The sequence below is a fragment of the Rutidosis leptorrhynchoides genome, chromosome 9, assembly GCF_046630445.1.
Source record: "Rutidosis leptorrhynchoides isolate AG116_Rl617_1_P2 chromosome 9, CSIRO_AGI_Rlap_v1, whole genome shotgun sequence".
NCBI lineage: Eukaryota > Viridiplantae > Streptophyta > Magnoliopsida > Asterales > Asteraceae > Rutidosis > Rutidosis leptorrhynchoides.
This window is the reverse complement of record NC_092341.1, coordinates 9,332,075-9,346,860: the sequence shown is the minus strand read 5'-3', so window position 1 is coordinate 9,346,860 and position 14,786 is coordinate 9,332,075. Positions and strand designations below refer to the sequence as shown.

General features: G+C 35.1%; 1 protein-coding gene across 1 annotated transcript; it reads right to left on the bottom strand.

Annotated features, from left to right (window-relative positions):
• Positions 1 to 12,912: 12,912 nt before the first annotated feature.
• LOC139867342 (uncharacterized) lies at positions 12,913 to 14,326 on the bottom strand. The gene has a single exon (XM_071855711.1). The coding sequence runs from the start codon at positions 14,193 to 14,195 to the stop codon at positions 13,176 to 13,178; it is 1,020 nt and encodes a 339-aa protein (XP_071711812.1). The 5' UTR covers positions 14,196 to 14,326; the 3' UTR covers positions 12,913 to 13,175.
• Positions 14,327 to 14,786: the final 460 nt, after the last annotated feature.

Below are 14,786 nucleotides of genomic sequence, written 5' to 3'. Positions count from 1 at the left end.
GGTATCAAGAGTCTCAATAACCACAACTATGGTTATTGGCGGACTTGTATAGAATCCTACCTACAAGGACAGGATTTATGGGAAATAGTTGCTGGCAGTGACACAACGCCTCCACCGAAAGAAAATGCCGAAGCCTTGAGAAAATGGAACATCAAGGCCGGGAAGGCTTTATTTATATTGAAGACTACAATCGAGGAGGATCTATTGGAGCACATCCGTGACGAGAAAACACCAAAGGCAGCTTGGGAAACTTTTGAAAAGTTATTTTCAAAGAAGAATGAAGCACGCCTCCAGCTCTTGGAAAATGAGCTCGCAGGTATCTCACAAGGAAGTCTATCTATTTCTCAGTATTTCACCAAGGTGAAATCTATTTGTCGTGAGATATCTCAACTTGCTCCTGAAGAGAAAGTGAGTGATGCAAGGATGAAGAGAATTATCATCCACGGCTTAAGGTCCGAGTATAATGGATTTATAGCCGTTGTGAGAGGATGGCCTACTCAACCATCATTAATAGAGCCAGAGAATTTATTGGCTAATCAAGAGGCATTAGCCAAGCAGATGAATGAAGTAACCATAAAAGACGGAGAAGATGCACTCTTCACCAATAAGAAGAAAGCAACATCTCGAAGACAAGATGCGATGAAAGAAAGTCAGACATATGGATGGAAGAGTCACCCAAAGTCAAAAGGCAACGCTTCAGGGGGAGCTCAACAAAGAAGAAGAGATCATCGCCAACAATACGGGGAAAATGATAAGAGAAAGAATGGTGAATGCTTCAATTGTGGCAAGAAGGGTCATTTTGCTCGAGATTGTAGATTCCCCAGAAGGCGAACTTTCGAAGGAAATGTGTCCGCCGCAAGAGATGAGAAGAAAGAGGTCACATTCGAAGCAACCATTAATGAGGAAACATGGGATGCAGAAGCTGAACTCTCTGTTGAAGCTGACATAAATGATCAAGCTCTTACAACAACTTTAAAGTCAAAAATAAACTACAAAGATGATTGGATCATCGATTCTGGGTGCTCAAATCATATGACCAATGATGAGACGAAGCTGCAAGAAATGGAGGATTACAAAGGAAAGAGAGTCGTGTTGACAGCAAACAATTCAAGGTTGTCTATTTCTCACATTGGAAAGACAATAATTCCAAATGAAGGCGGCTCTCATAAGCTCCAACTCGAGAAGGTGTATCTTGTCCCTGGCCTAAAGAAGAATTTACTGTCAGTACCACAATTGACAGCAGAAGGGAATTATGTGCTCTTTGGACCAGAAGATGTGTCCGTATTCAAGAAAGTGAAGGTGGTTGGCAATCCAATTATGCAAGGAAAAAGAATAGAGTCGGTCTATGTACTATCTGCTGAAACAGCATATGTGGATAAGACTCGAAAGAATGAGAAGGCTGATATGTGGCATGAACGTCTTGGGCATGTGGGATACAATAAGTTAAAGGAGATGATGGTGAAACGCATAGTAAATGGGCTTCCTCAAATTGATATCCGAACAGATACAATATGTGCTGGATGTCAATTTGGAAAAGCTCACCAATTGCCATTCAAGGAGTCAGCGCATCAGTCCAAGACACCACTAGAGCTCATACACTCAGATGTCTTCGGCCCAGTGAAACAAACATCACTTGGAGGTATGAAGTATATGGTGACATTCATTGATGACTTCTCAAGGTATGTATGGGTTTACTTCATGAAGGAAAAGTCGGAGACTTTTCAGAAGTTTAAAGAGTTCAAGAACAAGGTAGAAAGTGAGCTCAATACTAAGATTCGATGCTTACGTACAGATAATGGAGGAGAATATTTATCAACCGAGTTCAATATCTATCTTAAGAAGCACAAGATCAGAAGGCAATTAACTTGCCCCAATACTCCACAGCAGAATGGAGTGGCGGAACGCAAGAATCGCCACCTTGCCGAAACTTGTCGAAGTATGCTTCATGGTAAGAATGTACCTGGTAGATTTTGGGCTGAATGTATGAGGACGGCATCGTACGTGATTAACAGACTCCCACAAACAAAGTTGGGATGTATTTCACCATATGAAAGATTATGGAAGATCAAACCAACCGTCAACCATCTCAAAGTTTTTGGATGTGTATGCTACGTCTTCGTGCCAGATCATCTACGAAGCAAATTTGAGAAGAAGGCAATTCGGTGCATTTTTGTCGGTTATGATGAATCAAGAAAAGGATGGAGATGTTGTGATCCAAATACCGGAAAGTGCCATACTTCAAGAAATGTGGTATTTGATGAAGCGTCTTCATGGTGGTCACCTCAAAAGATAGAGCTTCCAGAATCTTATGGATTAGAAGAAGGTCCAGAAGAAAAAGAAGAACATAAAGAGCACATATCGGATCCAATTAAAGAAGGAGATGGATCGTACTCTAAGGAAACGAGTCCATGGAAAACTGGGGTACATCAATCTACATCCGAAGAGGTTCGTCCAAGCCAAATGGATGCCGAAGAGCATGTGCAAGAATTACGGAGATCAACAAGGCCGAGGCAACCTAATCCGAGGTATGCCAATGCTGCTCATGTGGATGAATCAATACCTATTGAGCCTTCCACTTATGAAGAAGCAGCACAAAGTCAAGAATGGCATAAAGCGATGGAAGAAGAAATTAATGCACTAAAAGAAAACCATACATGGAGTTTAGTTCCAAAGCCAAAAGATGTAAAACCAATATCTTGTAAATGGGTTTACAAGGTGAAGACTCGATCAGATGGCTCCATTGAAAGGTATAAAGCTCGACTTGTTGCTAGAGGTTTTTCTCAACAATATGGGCTGGATTATGAAGAAACGTTTAGTCCAGTGGCGAAGATCACAACAATTCGAGCTCTACTAGCTTTAGCCGCTAGCAAATCTTGGAAGCTGTGGCAGATGGATGTCAAGAACGCTTTCTTACATGGAGAACTTGACAAAGAAATTTATATGGAGCAACCAAGAGGCTTTGAGAACAAGTCCCATCCTGACCATGTCTGCAAATTAAAGAAAGCACTATACGGCTTGAAGCAGGCTCCAAGAGCTTGGTACGGGAAGATTGGCGAGTTCTTAGTACAAAGTGGTTTCACAGTTGCTCCTTCAGATTCTAGTTTATTTGTGAAACAAGATCAAGGAAAACTAGCCATAGTGCTAGTATATGTGGATGACTTAATCATCACGGGAGATCACTATGAGGAGATCCAAAGAACAAGAGAGAATCTGTCTATCAGATTTCATATGAAGGAGCTTGGAGAACTCAAACATTTTCTTGGACTCGAAATAGAGCAGAAAAGAGAAGGATTATTTTTGGGACAACAGAAATATGCGAGAGATCTTTTACAAAAGTATGGAATGCTTAATTGCAAACCTATCTCAACTCCGATGGATCCGAATACAAAACTACGAGCAGATAAAGGAAAAAGTCTTCAAGATGTTACCATGTATCGAAAGATGGTCGGAAGTTTTGGTCGGAAGTTAATTGCCTTCTGATCTTGTACTTCTCAAGATAGATATTGAACTCGGTTGATAAATATTCTCCTCCATTATCTGTGCGTAAGCATCGAATCTTAGTATTGAGCTCACTTTCTACCTTGTTCTTGAACTCTTAAACTTCAGAAAAGTCTCCGACTTCTCCTTCATGAAGTAAACCCACACATATCTTGAGAAGTCATCAATGAATGTCACTATATATTTCATACCTCCAAGTGATGTTTGTTTCACTGGGCCGAAGACATCTGAGTGTATTAGCTCTAGTGGTGTCTTGGACTGATGCACTGACTCCTTGAATGGCAATTGGTGAGCTTTGCCAAATTAACATCCAGCACATATTGTATCTGTTCGGATATCAATTTGAGGAAGCCCATTTACTATGCGTTTCACCATCATCTCCTTTAACTTATTGTATCCCACATGCCCAAGACGTTCATGCCACAGATCAGCCTTCTCATTCTTTCGAGTCTTATCCACATATGCTGTTTCAGCAGATAGTACATAGACCGACTCTATTCTTTTTCCTTGCATAATTGGATTGCCAACCACCTTCACTCTCTTGAATACGGACACATCTTCTGGTCCAAAGAGCACATAATTCCCTTCTGCTGTCAATTGTGATACTGACAGTAAATTCTTCTTTAGGCCAGGGACAAGATACACCTTCTCGAGTTGGAGCTTATGAGAGCCGCCTTCATTTGGAATTATTGTCTTTCCAATGTGAGAAATAGACAACCTTGAATTGTTTGCTGTCAACACGACTCTCTTTCCTTTGTAATCCTCCATTTCTTGCAGCTTCGTCTCATCATTGGTCATATGATTTGAGCACCCAGAATCGATGATCCAATCATCTTTGTAGTTTATTTTTGACTTTAAAGTTGTTGTAAGAGCTTGATCATTTATGTCAGCTTCAACAGAGAGTTCAGCTTCTGCATCCCATGTTTCCTCATTAATGGTTGCTTCAAATGTGACCTCTTTCTTCTCATCTCTTGCGGCGGACACATTTCCTTCGAAAGTTCGCCTTCTGGGGAATCTACAATCTCGAGCAAAATGACCCTTCTTGCCACAATTGAAGCATTCACCATTCTTTCTCTTATCATTTTCCCCGTATTGTTAGCGATGATCTCTTCTTCTTTGTTGAGCTCCCCCTGAAGCGTTGCCTTTTGATTTTGGGTGACCTTTCCACCCATATGTCTTACTTTCTTTTATCGCCTCTTGTCTTCGAGATGTTGCTTTCTTCTTATTAGTGAAGAGTGCATCTTCTCCGTCTTTTATGGTTACTTCATTCATCTGCTTGGCTAATGCCTCTTGATTAGCCAATAAATTCTCCAGCTCTATTAATGATGGTTGAGTAGGCCATCCTCTCACAGCGGCTATAAATCCATTATACTCGGATCTTAAGCCATGGATGATAATTCTCTTCATCCTTGCATCACTCACTTTCTCTTCAGGAGCAAGTTGAGATATCTCACGACAAATAGATTTCACCTTGGTGAAATACTGAGAAATAGATAGACTTCCTTGTGAGATACCTGCGAGCTCATTTTCCAAGAGCTGGAGGCGTGCTTCATTCTTCTTTGAAAATAATTTTTCAAAAGTTTCCCAAGCGGCCTTTGGTGTTTTCTCGTCACGAATGTGCTCCAATAAATCCTCCTCGATTGTAGTCTTCAAAATAAATAAAGCCTTCCCGGCCTTGATGTTCCATTTTCTCAAGGCTTCGGCATTTTCTTTCGGTGGAGGCGTTGTGTCACTGCCAGCAACTATTTCTCATAAATCCTGTCCTTGTAAGTAGGATTCTATACAAGTCCGCCAATAACCATAGTTGTGGTTATTGAGACTCTTGATTCCACTGCTCGTACTTGCAAGATCTGCCATCATGACGTCCAACGTCCAATAAGCTTGGTCCCTGACCGATGAGCTTTCACAGTTCCTAACTGTGCTCCGACAGAATCTCCCTTAGAGCCTTGGTGAAAACAAGTCGATGTAAACGTCCAACGTTTACCGATGAGTACCTCCACTAGCAATGGTCCCGAACGACCCGCTCTGATACCAATTGTTGGAGGCTTCGACGAGCCCAACACACCCACTATAGAGGACCTAGACTATACTAGACTCACTACACCAACACTTTGACGTTGGTTAGCCTTTAATTTTATAAATCCTTAGTGCACAATGTACTTAGGCGACAGTGTCGACCATATATCTTTAGGCGGTATAACCGACCATGTATTACTTAGGCGGCAGAGCCGACCATATAATAAGAACAACAAAAGTGCACTAAGAACTTAAACACAAACTAAGGCTTGATCGGGAAACTTAACAAAAACACTTATATTAAATTACAATTACAATATTACTTACAAGCTTTCTCTTCTCTACTTTCGCTAACTCACACTCTTCTTCTCTTCTTCACAACTCACTTCTTATTTCACTCTCACAACTTCACACCTTACACAAATGAAACACCCACCTATATTTATACTACTCCATGGAAGTTTCTAGAAACTAGATATTTCCATGGATATATCTAGATATTTTTATACATATAAATATCTAGATATTTCTTACACACATAAATATCTAGATTTTTCCTTACATTTTAATATCTAGATATTTTTCATATACATATTAATATCTAGATATTTTACCCATATACATTAACTAATTTCATATTATTCTAAATTTGCATTGTATTTTAACAGTACGGACCGATACAAATGTAAGAAACAGACCAAGAACCAAAACTGAAAGATAACCTTGTAACATCTTCACTCGGTGTACAAACTCACTCGTCTGACGAATCTTATACGGACTCAAAACATTTCTACTTAATGTATGTATAATTTAAAATATTATTATTTATCATTAATGTTATTAGCACGTATTGTTGTTGTATTGTGAGTGTTTAATAACTAACTAACATTTGACTTTTCCTTGTATATAAGGGGGTTGACTAGCTCCAGTTAAGCAATTGTTGATAATGCTAGCCACTAATCAAGATTAGCTGTTAGTTTTTGAGATTATTAACTATATGTTGAACAGTTCTTTGGTTGATGATTAAGCTTTTGGAAAGATGCTCGACTATTTAATATTTATCGTTAACCAAATATTGTATGATTAGCCAGCAGCCAATGTATAAACTATTAACTATATGTTGTACAGAACTTTCTGTACTTATTATACAGCTTTTTTTTTAACATAATAGCTTCTGTTACTTTTACATGGTATATTTGAGAATGAAAAGTCAAATATGGAATCAGAACTATCAAATGGAGATAATGTATATAGTTTGATGTGCAACCGGTAAAGTTTGATGAGTTAAAAAAATCTTAATGAACTCAAATTAACCCAAACTAGAATGATCCAGCAGCAAATTAACTAGAATAACATTACATATCACCTTATTGGTAAGTAACTCAATGATAGAAAATTAATATATTAATTAAAAGTTAACTGATATATAGAAAATTTTCTAAGACCAATCAATAGCAACGAAAAAGTAACGTCATTTAATGAGTTGCTTCCTTCAGCAAAAAGTAAAAAAAAAAAAAAAAAAAAAAAAAAAAAAAAAAAAAAAGGATATCTTAATATACGAAGTATAATCATGAATGAGAAGAAATGTAGTTCTGTTTCTCAAAACCAAATAATCATAACCAGTAGAGATACATATACATAACTAGGTAAATACATGGCACTATGGCAGGATTATACCGATGTGGCATGTAGGTTTGGAATACTTGGGATAGACATGTAAACCTCTTCATTCATTTAGAGCTCTATACAAGAATGCATCATTGACATCTAATTGTTTAATGGTCCAATCCTTGAAAACTGCTCTAGTCAATAGAGTTCTAACCGTGACCATTTTTGCAACAGGTGTAAAGTTTCTTTGAAATTTAGTCCTTCTTGTTGTGTATAGCCTTTTGTCACTAACTGGCTTTAAATCTTTCATAAATCCATATGCATTGTGTGTTATCCTATAAACCAATTTATAGCCTATGGGTGATTTGTGTGTTGGAAGTGTGGTTAACTCTTGCGTGTGATTTGACCAAGTGTAGCCCAACAGTTCTCCCCATGTACTTTGTGTTATGGGATAGGGAGAGGTCATGGGTTCGATCTTTAGGGATGACATGATTTTCTTTAAACCAATTGAACACCAATAATGGTGGTATGTATTGACCTTATAGGGAAGTTTTACCGGATTCGTTCACGGACACCTACCCGGAACCACTGCCCGAATGGATGTGTTCCCGGGTACCGTCGATCGGGTTTGGGTTTCCGCCCGAACGTGTATGTTACGTGCAAATGATGAGGGTCGTTGAAAAAATGATCTAATGATACCAAAAAAATCGCCGTTCAAAAAAAAAAAAAAAAAAAAGAGTGTAGTTCAATTTTCATTATCTCAACCCATCTAGGATATTTAGATGTCTCTTTATAGATGTGTGGTTCATATTTTGAGTTGATTACGTGTTGAGATGTTGAATAGTGCATATTTAAGTAGTTTAAGAAATGGGAGATTGTGTTTGTGAATAACATAATTGATTTGATAAGTGGGAATGGGAATGTTATGGTCATAGTCATTGACTTGGCATAAATTGATTTTTGTCTTGTGGATAATCCTTTCGGTTAATGAGTGTTGGATTGATAATTGTAAATCTAATCATCTTTTTCAATCATTAAAGCCCATGCCAACATTCTGGCCTGATCTTTACGGGCTTCTTCCGGACCCATTTTCAAACGAACCACAGACGACCATTTATAAGAAATATATTTTATTTTTATTTTTTTTTAGGTAAGCGAGTAAACTCTCCTATGAATGAGCATATTGGCTCCCACAGAGAAGATAAAACCTCGGGTAATCAAGCGCCGCGAGCGCGAGACCTAGTACCGGGTGAATTGCGCATTATGTGCACCCTCTAGTCACACTCCTTTTTGTAACTTGTACGTCAATATTTTTATTAAAAAATGTTGATGCAATATACAAATTTGATCGCGCAAAGTAACATATTTGAACACTGTAGCAATATACTCCGTATCAGTTATTGCATAAAACATATTTTAATCCTAAGCTTATATTACATTTTTATTTAGAAAGCAGTTAGTTGAGGATCACCTGAGGGAATTTAATCACCCACACGATCATCTCTCGCAGTTGTTATACCCGCCCCCAACTACGTTGTGGAAAAGTATCATGGGTGATAATTCATGACAAAGATGAAATTGTAGGTTAATATGTAGCCAACGGGGGTCGAACTCCTGACCTCCCCTAAAGAACTAAATGAAGCAGGCCACCAACCGTTTAACCACTTCACAACTTCCTTACATTACATACAACTAATAAAAGAAATGTTTTTACCATAGAAAATTGGATAAAGCTGGTTAACCAATCTAAACATTTAAATTTAATAAATTTAGTATATACACAAGTTTAAAAACTACTACGTAGTATAGAAAAATTGGCCAATTTACACTTGTTTAAAAATTTTAAAAAAAAAGACAATATATACCATTGAGTCGACCATCATTTTGAAAAAGTCATTTCTCTCAAAGTTCTATGGATAGAAAGATTGCTTCCGAAAGAACATACGGTCAATAAGTAGGTTTAAAAAAAACAAAACAAAACAGAAAAAAATGTGAGACACCATGAAAATCGTATAATCTAATTTTCATGAGTTTTAAACCTGCCTGACATTTGATTTAGGTTCTATGTGGCAGTCAAGTCTCCAGCTTGCTATTGACTCGATTAATAGAGCCATGTCCCCCGTAATATATATGTTAAATTAGTCTTTCAAGAAAATAATGTGATGTTGTTAAACAATGCATGCATCCTATTTCAAGATGTTTCTTTTTTGTGTAAAAACTCTAAAATAGACGCTTCAAGCCTCCTGAGTATGAGACCTGCGTTTGGACGAATTGCGCACAAGGCGCACCCTCTAGTCATACTCTCTTTTTTGAACGAAATGGCTTTCCAAGATTATAACTCGAGTGGTGTGCTTCATCGGGCAATTCAGTGATCACTCAGACAAGCCTGCATGGTTATTTCAAGATGTAATTGATAAGAAATAAAAATATATCATTAGATTAGAGATCAAATTTTACTAATAACTAATTTGATTCTGTAAACGAAATATTCGATTCAAAATAGAAATGTATTTAAAGTGCTTAAAAAGGAATTATTTCATAACTAGTGAAATGATCCGTGAAACCACGGTTTTTTTAAATGAAACAGTTTAATGATATGCTTTAGGTATTAAGTGAACGTAAATGCTAAAGTTATTTAGTTTAATGACCCGTGGAATCAGAGAGTCCGACTAAAAACTCGTCAGTTGAACAATTCATCAAACACCTAAAATGCATATTAAACAATCTACATCCAATCATAAGAGATAATATTGGTTTTCATTTTATTTTAAAAATGTAAATTAAAATATAAATCTAGAATTGGTTTTCTTCTGCCTAGCTTTTATACCTTCTCGTACTCAATTCAAAATAATTAATTAAAATAATTCAAAATTAAAAAATTTTAATAATTAAAATATTATTAATAAGATTTAATAATAATAACTAATTAATAAGATTTACTTTTAATTCAAAATTATTTAGATTAATAACATCACCCACCATGCTTAGATTTCTTTCTTTTTCTTTTTAATTTTTTCTTAATAAAGGAATTAGTCTAATAATGACATCATCATTATAGGATTTTAATATTAACTATAGAATAGATAGATAGATTATAAAAAAAACCGTAAATTAATGACTATATTTGTGATACAGCTATTGGGCCATAGGAAGAATTGAGCACAAAAAGAAATAATAAAAGTGATCCAGTTGAAGACAGAAGGCCCAAGAGGAAACTGGGCTTACCAAAATGGTCCGAAGATTACCACATGGATCCGTTGAACGTTGAGCTGGTCATTAATAACAGAAATTAGTTGTAAGAGTCCACGTGTCAGTAGAGGTCGATTAGCATAGTTTGTTAATAGGGTTAATGACGTCGATGTACAGGGAAATAGCAATTGATTGTAACAGAAAGCATTATGTAAAAATTCAGTCAATAAAACTCTCTTTCTTAGTCAATTTTCTTGGAGATTTGATGTCATAGAATTAGAGAGTATCAATTTGTAATAATATGGCACAACTAAATAACCTATTATACCAGTTGTAGTTAATAAAAATCGTATTTAGATAGATAATCAATACTGTAATAATGTAGACGTAAATGATCGACCATCTGTTTAACGGAAGTTTCCAAAAATAGTAAAGAAACCCCAACCACGCAAACTACCTCTTTATTTTGATCCAATCATAACACACTGAATAAAAAGTCATACTCCATGGTCAATGTCAATCATGAAAAATGAGATCATAACATGATCTTCACCAAATATTTGAAACGGTCATAAGATACGTATACGTATAAAAAGTCATACGTATATGTTATGTTACTCTATTATTATTTATTAAAAACTCCACAAAAGAGTAAATGGATATCTTCAAAGTCTTTTCATACATGCATCTTATACTAGTTTTGTTTAAACCGTTTAATTTTTATTATCCAAATGTCACTTGAGGGTTTTAATAGACGACGTCATCGTAGTTGATGATCTTATCCTACCTTTTTTATTTCGTACGACAAGTTTATCGTTTCCATCTTATCATCCCTTATCTTATAGTCGATCATCATAAATCGGTGTATGTAGTTGACTAAAACAAAGATCAACATTTAATCAATATCATACTAACCAAAGGATCATTAGCCTAACGTAATTAGTGTTATAGTTTCAAATCAAATGGTGAACAATATAAATATTCGTGAACTTTTTTTTGTTATGGGGTGTTTGAGTTATCCTTTTTTAAATAATATGATAATAACTCAATAACAATGGCAAATACTAAGTTTTTTTTTTTTTTTTTTTTTTTTTTTTTGTAACTGCAAATCCGCAATGGAAAATAATAAGTACGATCAACTTAAATACTTAATTATGTGTGTTCTTCAATTTGGCAATTGTTATTCAGTTTATTCAACCCATTCCAATTCGATTATTCAATTAGTCCAACTCGAGCTAAATGTATTATGTACGTCGAAAACTTTAAAATCGGCAAAAAAACATCACTAAATCATATATCATTTACAGCTTTTAATTACCCTTCATTTACATTGAAGTAAAAATAATAATCTAAGAATGATTTAAAAGGGTATAGTTCATATTCATATTTCATTTATAATTTAATAATACACGAGCTTAAATAACTATTTAAATTTAAAGTGAATTTTACATATGTTAAGATAAAATCAAATAAACAAATGTAAAGAAGAAAAGAAGGCATGTGGTAGGCAATAGAAAGAGGGATGATAATCGAGGGGCACGCTTAAATTCGGGTTGGATCAAGGTGGGACACAAGGACCACCGGCTCTGACCATGGGCTCAAGGCCCCATTCATGACTTCACACACAATGTCCCCCACATCCATGTACATATGCATCTCTCCATAGTCTATTGCTCTCTCGGTCATAATTCTATTAATTGTACGTTATTTATCGTTGTTTCAAATTAATCATTTATTACTTATAAATTGATAATTCTTTTATGGTTTTAGTATATGCATGTAAGATATAAATATATCTTCCAAGTAAGAGGTGAATTTGTAAAACGAATACAGTCCAGTAATGATATTTTTTAAATTGTATATTTTTTATTTGTGAATAATAAATTGGAATAGAAAGTGTATTTATTAATATTAATTTCAATATTAACATATTAATAACTTTTTTGGTAAAGATATATATTAATATTAGTATTAGTATGTTATTAATATTAATAAAAATATTTATATTTATATTGTTATTAGTAATACTTCAAAATAGAATAAAAAAACCAACTCTACTTTCCATATATAATTATATATAGGTTCGTTCCAAAACAATACAAATAAAAATAAAATCCTTTCATTTACAATGATCACTCCGTAACTTTTACAACTTCAATTATACAATTACCTTTTCCCTTTCCACATAATCATAAGTACCATAATTACTTGTATTGTTTTTTTTTTTCTTTTTTTTTTTTAAAAAAACAAGTTGTTGGCATCGAATACTCTCACTTGTATTGTGTAAGCTTTTTGTCTTGTAAAGTTGATGGTCTGGTCAAAGAATTGGTTCGACAACATGTACCCCTTTGATTATTGATTATTAGTAGATGTATATACTTTGATAAAATGGTAAAAGTATTACTCAGATATAAAAAATGATAATTTACTAATTAATTATGAAATTGAGAATTTCTTATTTTCACACTAAAGAAATGAAGCAAATTTTATATTTTCTAGGATTATTATAAAATACAGAAATTATATATATTAACTCGTGCATTCCTGCTGCAGAAAAACAAATAATTATGCAGACATAATTAAAGTAAAAAAAGGGTTAACAGCAATTAGTGATAACAAAAAGTAGATCAAAACACAGAGAAATACGTAGTACAATTATGACACAATTATGATCAAATCCCATTAATCTCTAAAATCTTTTTAAGTTAATCATCATGATCATGATGAAGTGATCATAACCGTATCATGATTTCAATTCTTGGGTCAACTAGCTTTCTTGAATCTTTATTGGGAAAGGTTCATTACAGAAACTTTTTTCCTATTGGTCTAGTACACTCTCTAATGCATGTAGTACAAGTCCTTCATCATGATAAATTAGGGTAAATCTGTTGATGAGGTAGTAAAAAATGTGTCTGCATGGGAAATGGTACACCCACCGTCACATTAGGGTTGTTGCTAACACCCTGAATACCATTACTTATACTATATGCATTACTAGTTGTACCGCAACCTAGATAATCAATCTTCATCCCCAATTGCTCCAATGCTTTCACTTGTGATCTCAAAAACTTCAAATAATTAGCAGCTTCATCAAGCATTGAAGCTGTATCCATTTTATTTCCACCAGGAACTAGTTTTTGTAAAACCCTAATTTTATCACTAATTCTTTCTCTCCGTTGTCGTGCCGCCACCGTTTGTGGATCACTCGATATCTTCACGTTTTTCCTCCGCCGTTTCTCCGTCACCTCATCATCAGTGAAACTCACCGGCCGAAAAGCCGCCGCTCGGTATATCATTTCTTTCATTTGGGCTATCGCCTCGGAATCCTGCTCGTCGGGTTCCGAAGATTGCCCAAAATTTATATTTGAAGAAACGGGTTGACCCGGATCGGATCTGGGTCTTTTTGGTCTTTTAGCTAGTGAGCATTGCGAAACAATGCCATCGTCGCTATCCTTTGTGGCGGAATCTCCCGACGAAATACTATAGTTAGTGTTACATATATTTTTGTAATCCGAGAAAATTACGGAAATGCCATCCTTGTGCTCCGGTGATGTGTGTGTGGCTGCTGCGATGGTGTTGTTGGTTGGAATTACATTATTACACTCGTTAATGTTATTGGCATGAGACAAAGCTTGAGGCCAATATTGACTAATAGAACCAAGACCATAACTTGAGGTTGCATTTAAGGAATCTTGACTTGGCCCGTTGGTGCTAGTTAACGGGCTCGAACATATCTTTGAGTCCGTTTTTCTAGCATCTTGGATCGGGCTCGAGAAGATGTCTTCTGAGCCCAAAATGAAGCTTTCTACGATTTCTTGATGTTGTTGATTAGTAATGTTACTCCATGGGAAAGACATGTTTGTATCCCAAATCAAATCTTCCATAATAAGTCTGATTGTTGATTATATGTGGGATAAGCTCTAGATTTACTCTTCGTGAGAAATTTTGGTGAAAGGATATGATCGACGAATTGGATCAAACGATGAAGGATGTTTGAATTATAATGTAACGTACATGTAATTCTTGTGACGATGATCAATAAAGAGTACTTGGAAAAGTTGAAAAAAATGGAGAAGTCAATGAACAAAAGTAGGAGACTGTGTGTTTGAGCATGGATGCACATTGATGGTGTAGTTGTGATATGTAGGATTTTTATATATATAAAGTGGGAAATAAGCACAAATACGGGCAATTGGAACAACTTGAAAGTATAAAAGTACTAATTTCTTAGAGAAATAGTAATAAAAAGATGAGGTTTATTTTTGTAAGGACCGGTGGGGCCACTTTTTATTAAATTATTTGTATTACCTAGTTTTTTTTTTTTTTTTTTTTTGAAATATTAATGTTTTTCTAAATTAATTTAGAATTAACTAATAGTTACTAGTATTAGATATTTACTAGTAATAGATATTTAGAAATGTATAAACTAGAAGTTGGTAGAAGATACATATAATAGATATTTGAGGAAGATATTA

Coding starts and splice junctions, on each gene's coding strand:
- LOC139867342 (XM_071855711.1), bottom strand. CDS start 14,195: ATGGAAGATTTGATTTGGGATACAAACATGTCTTTCCCATGGAGTAAC.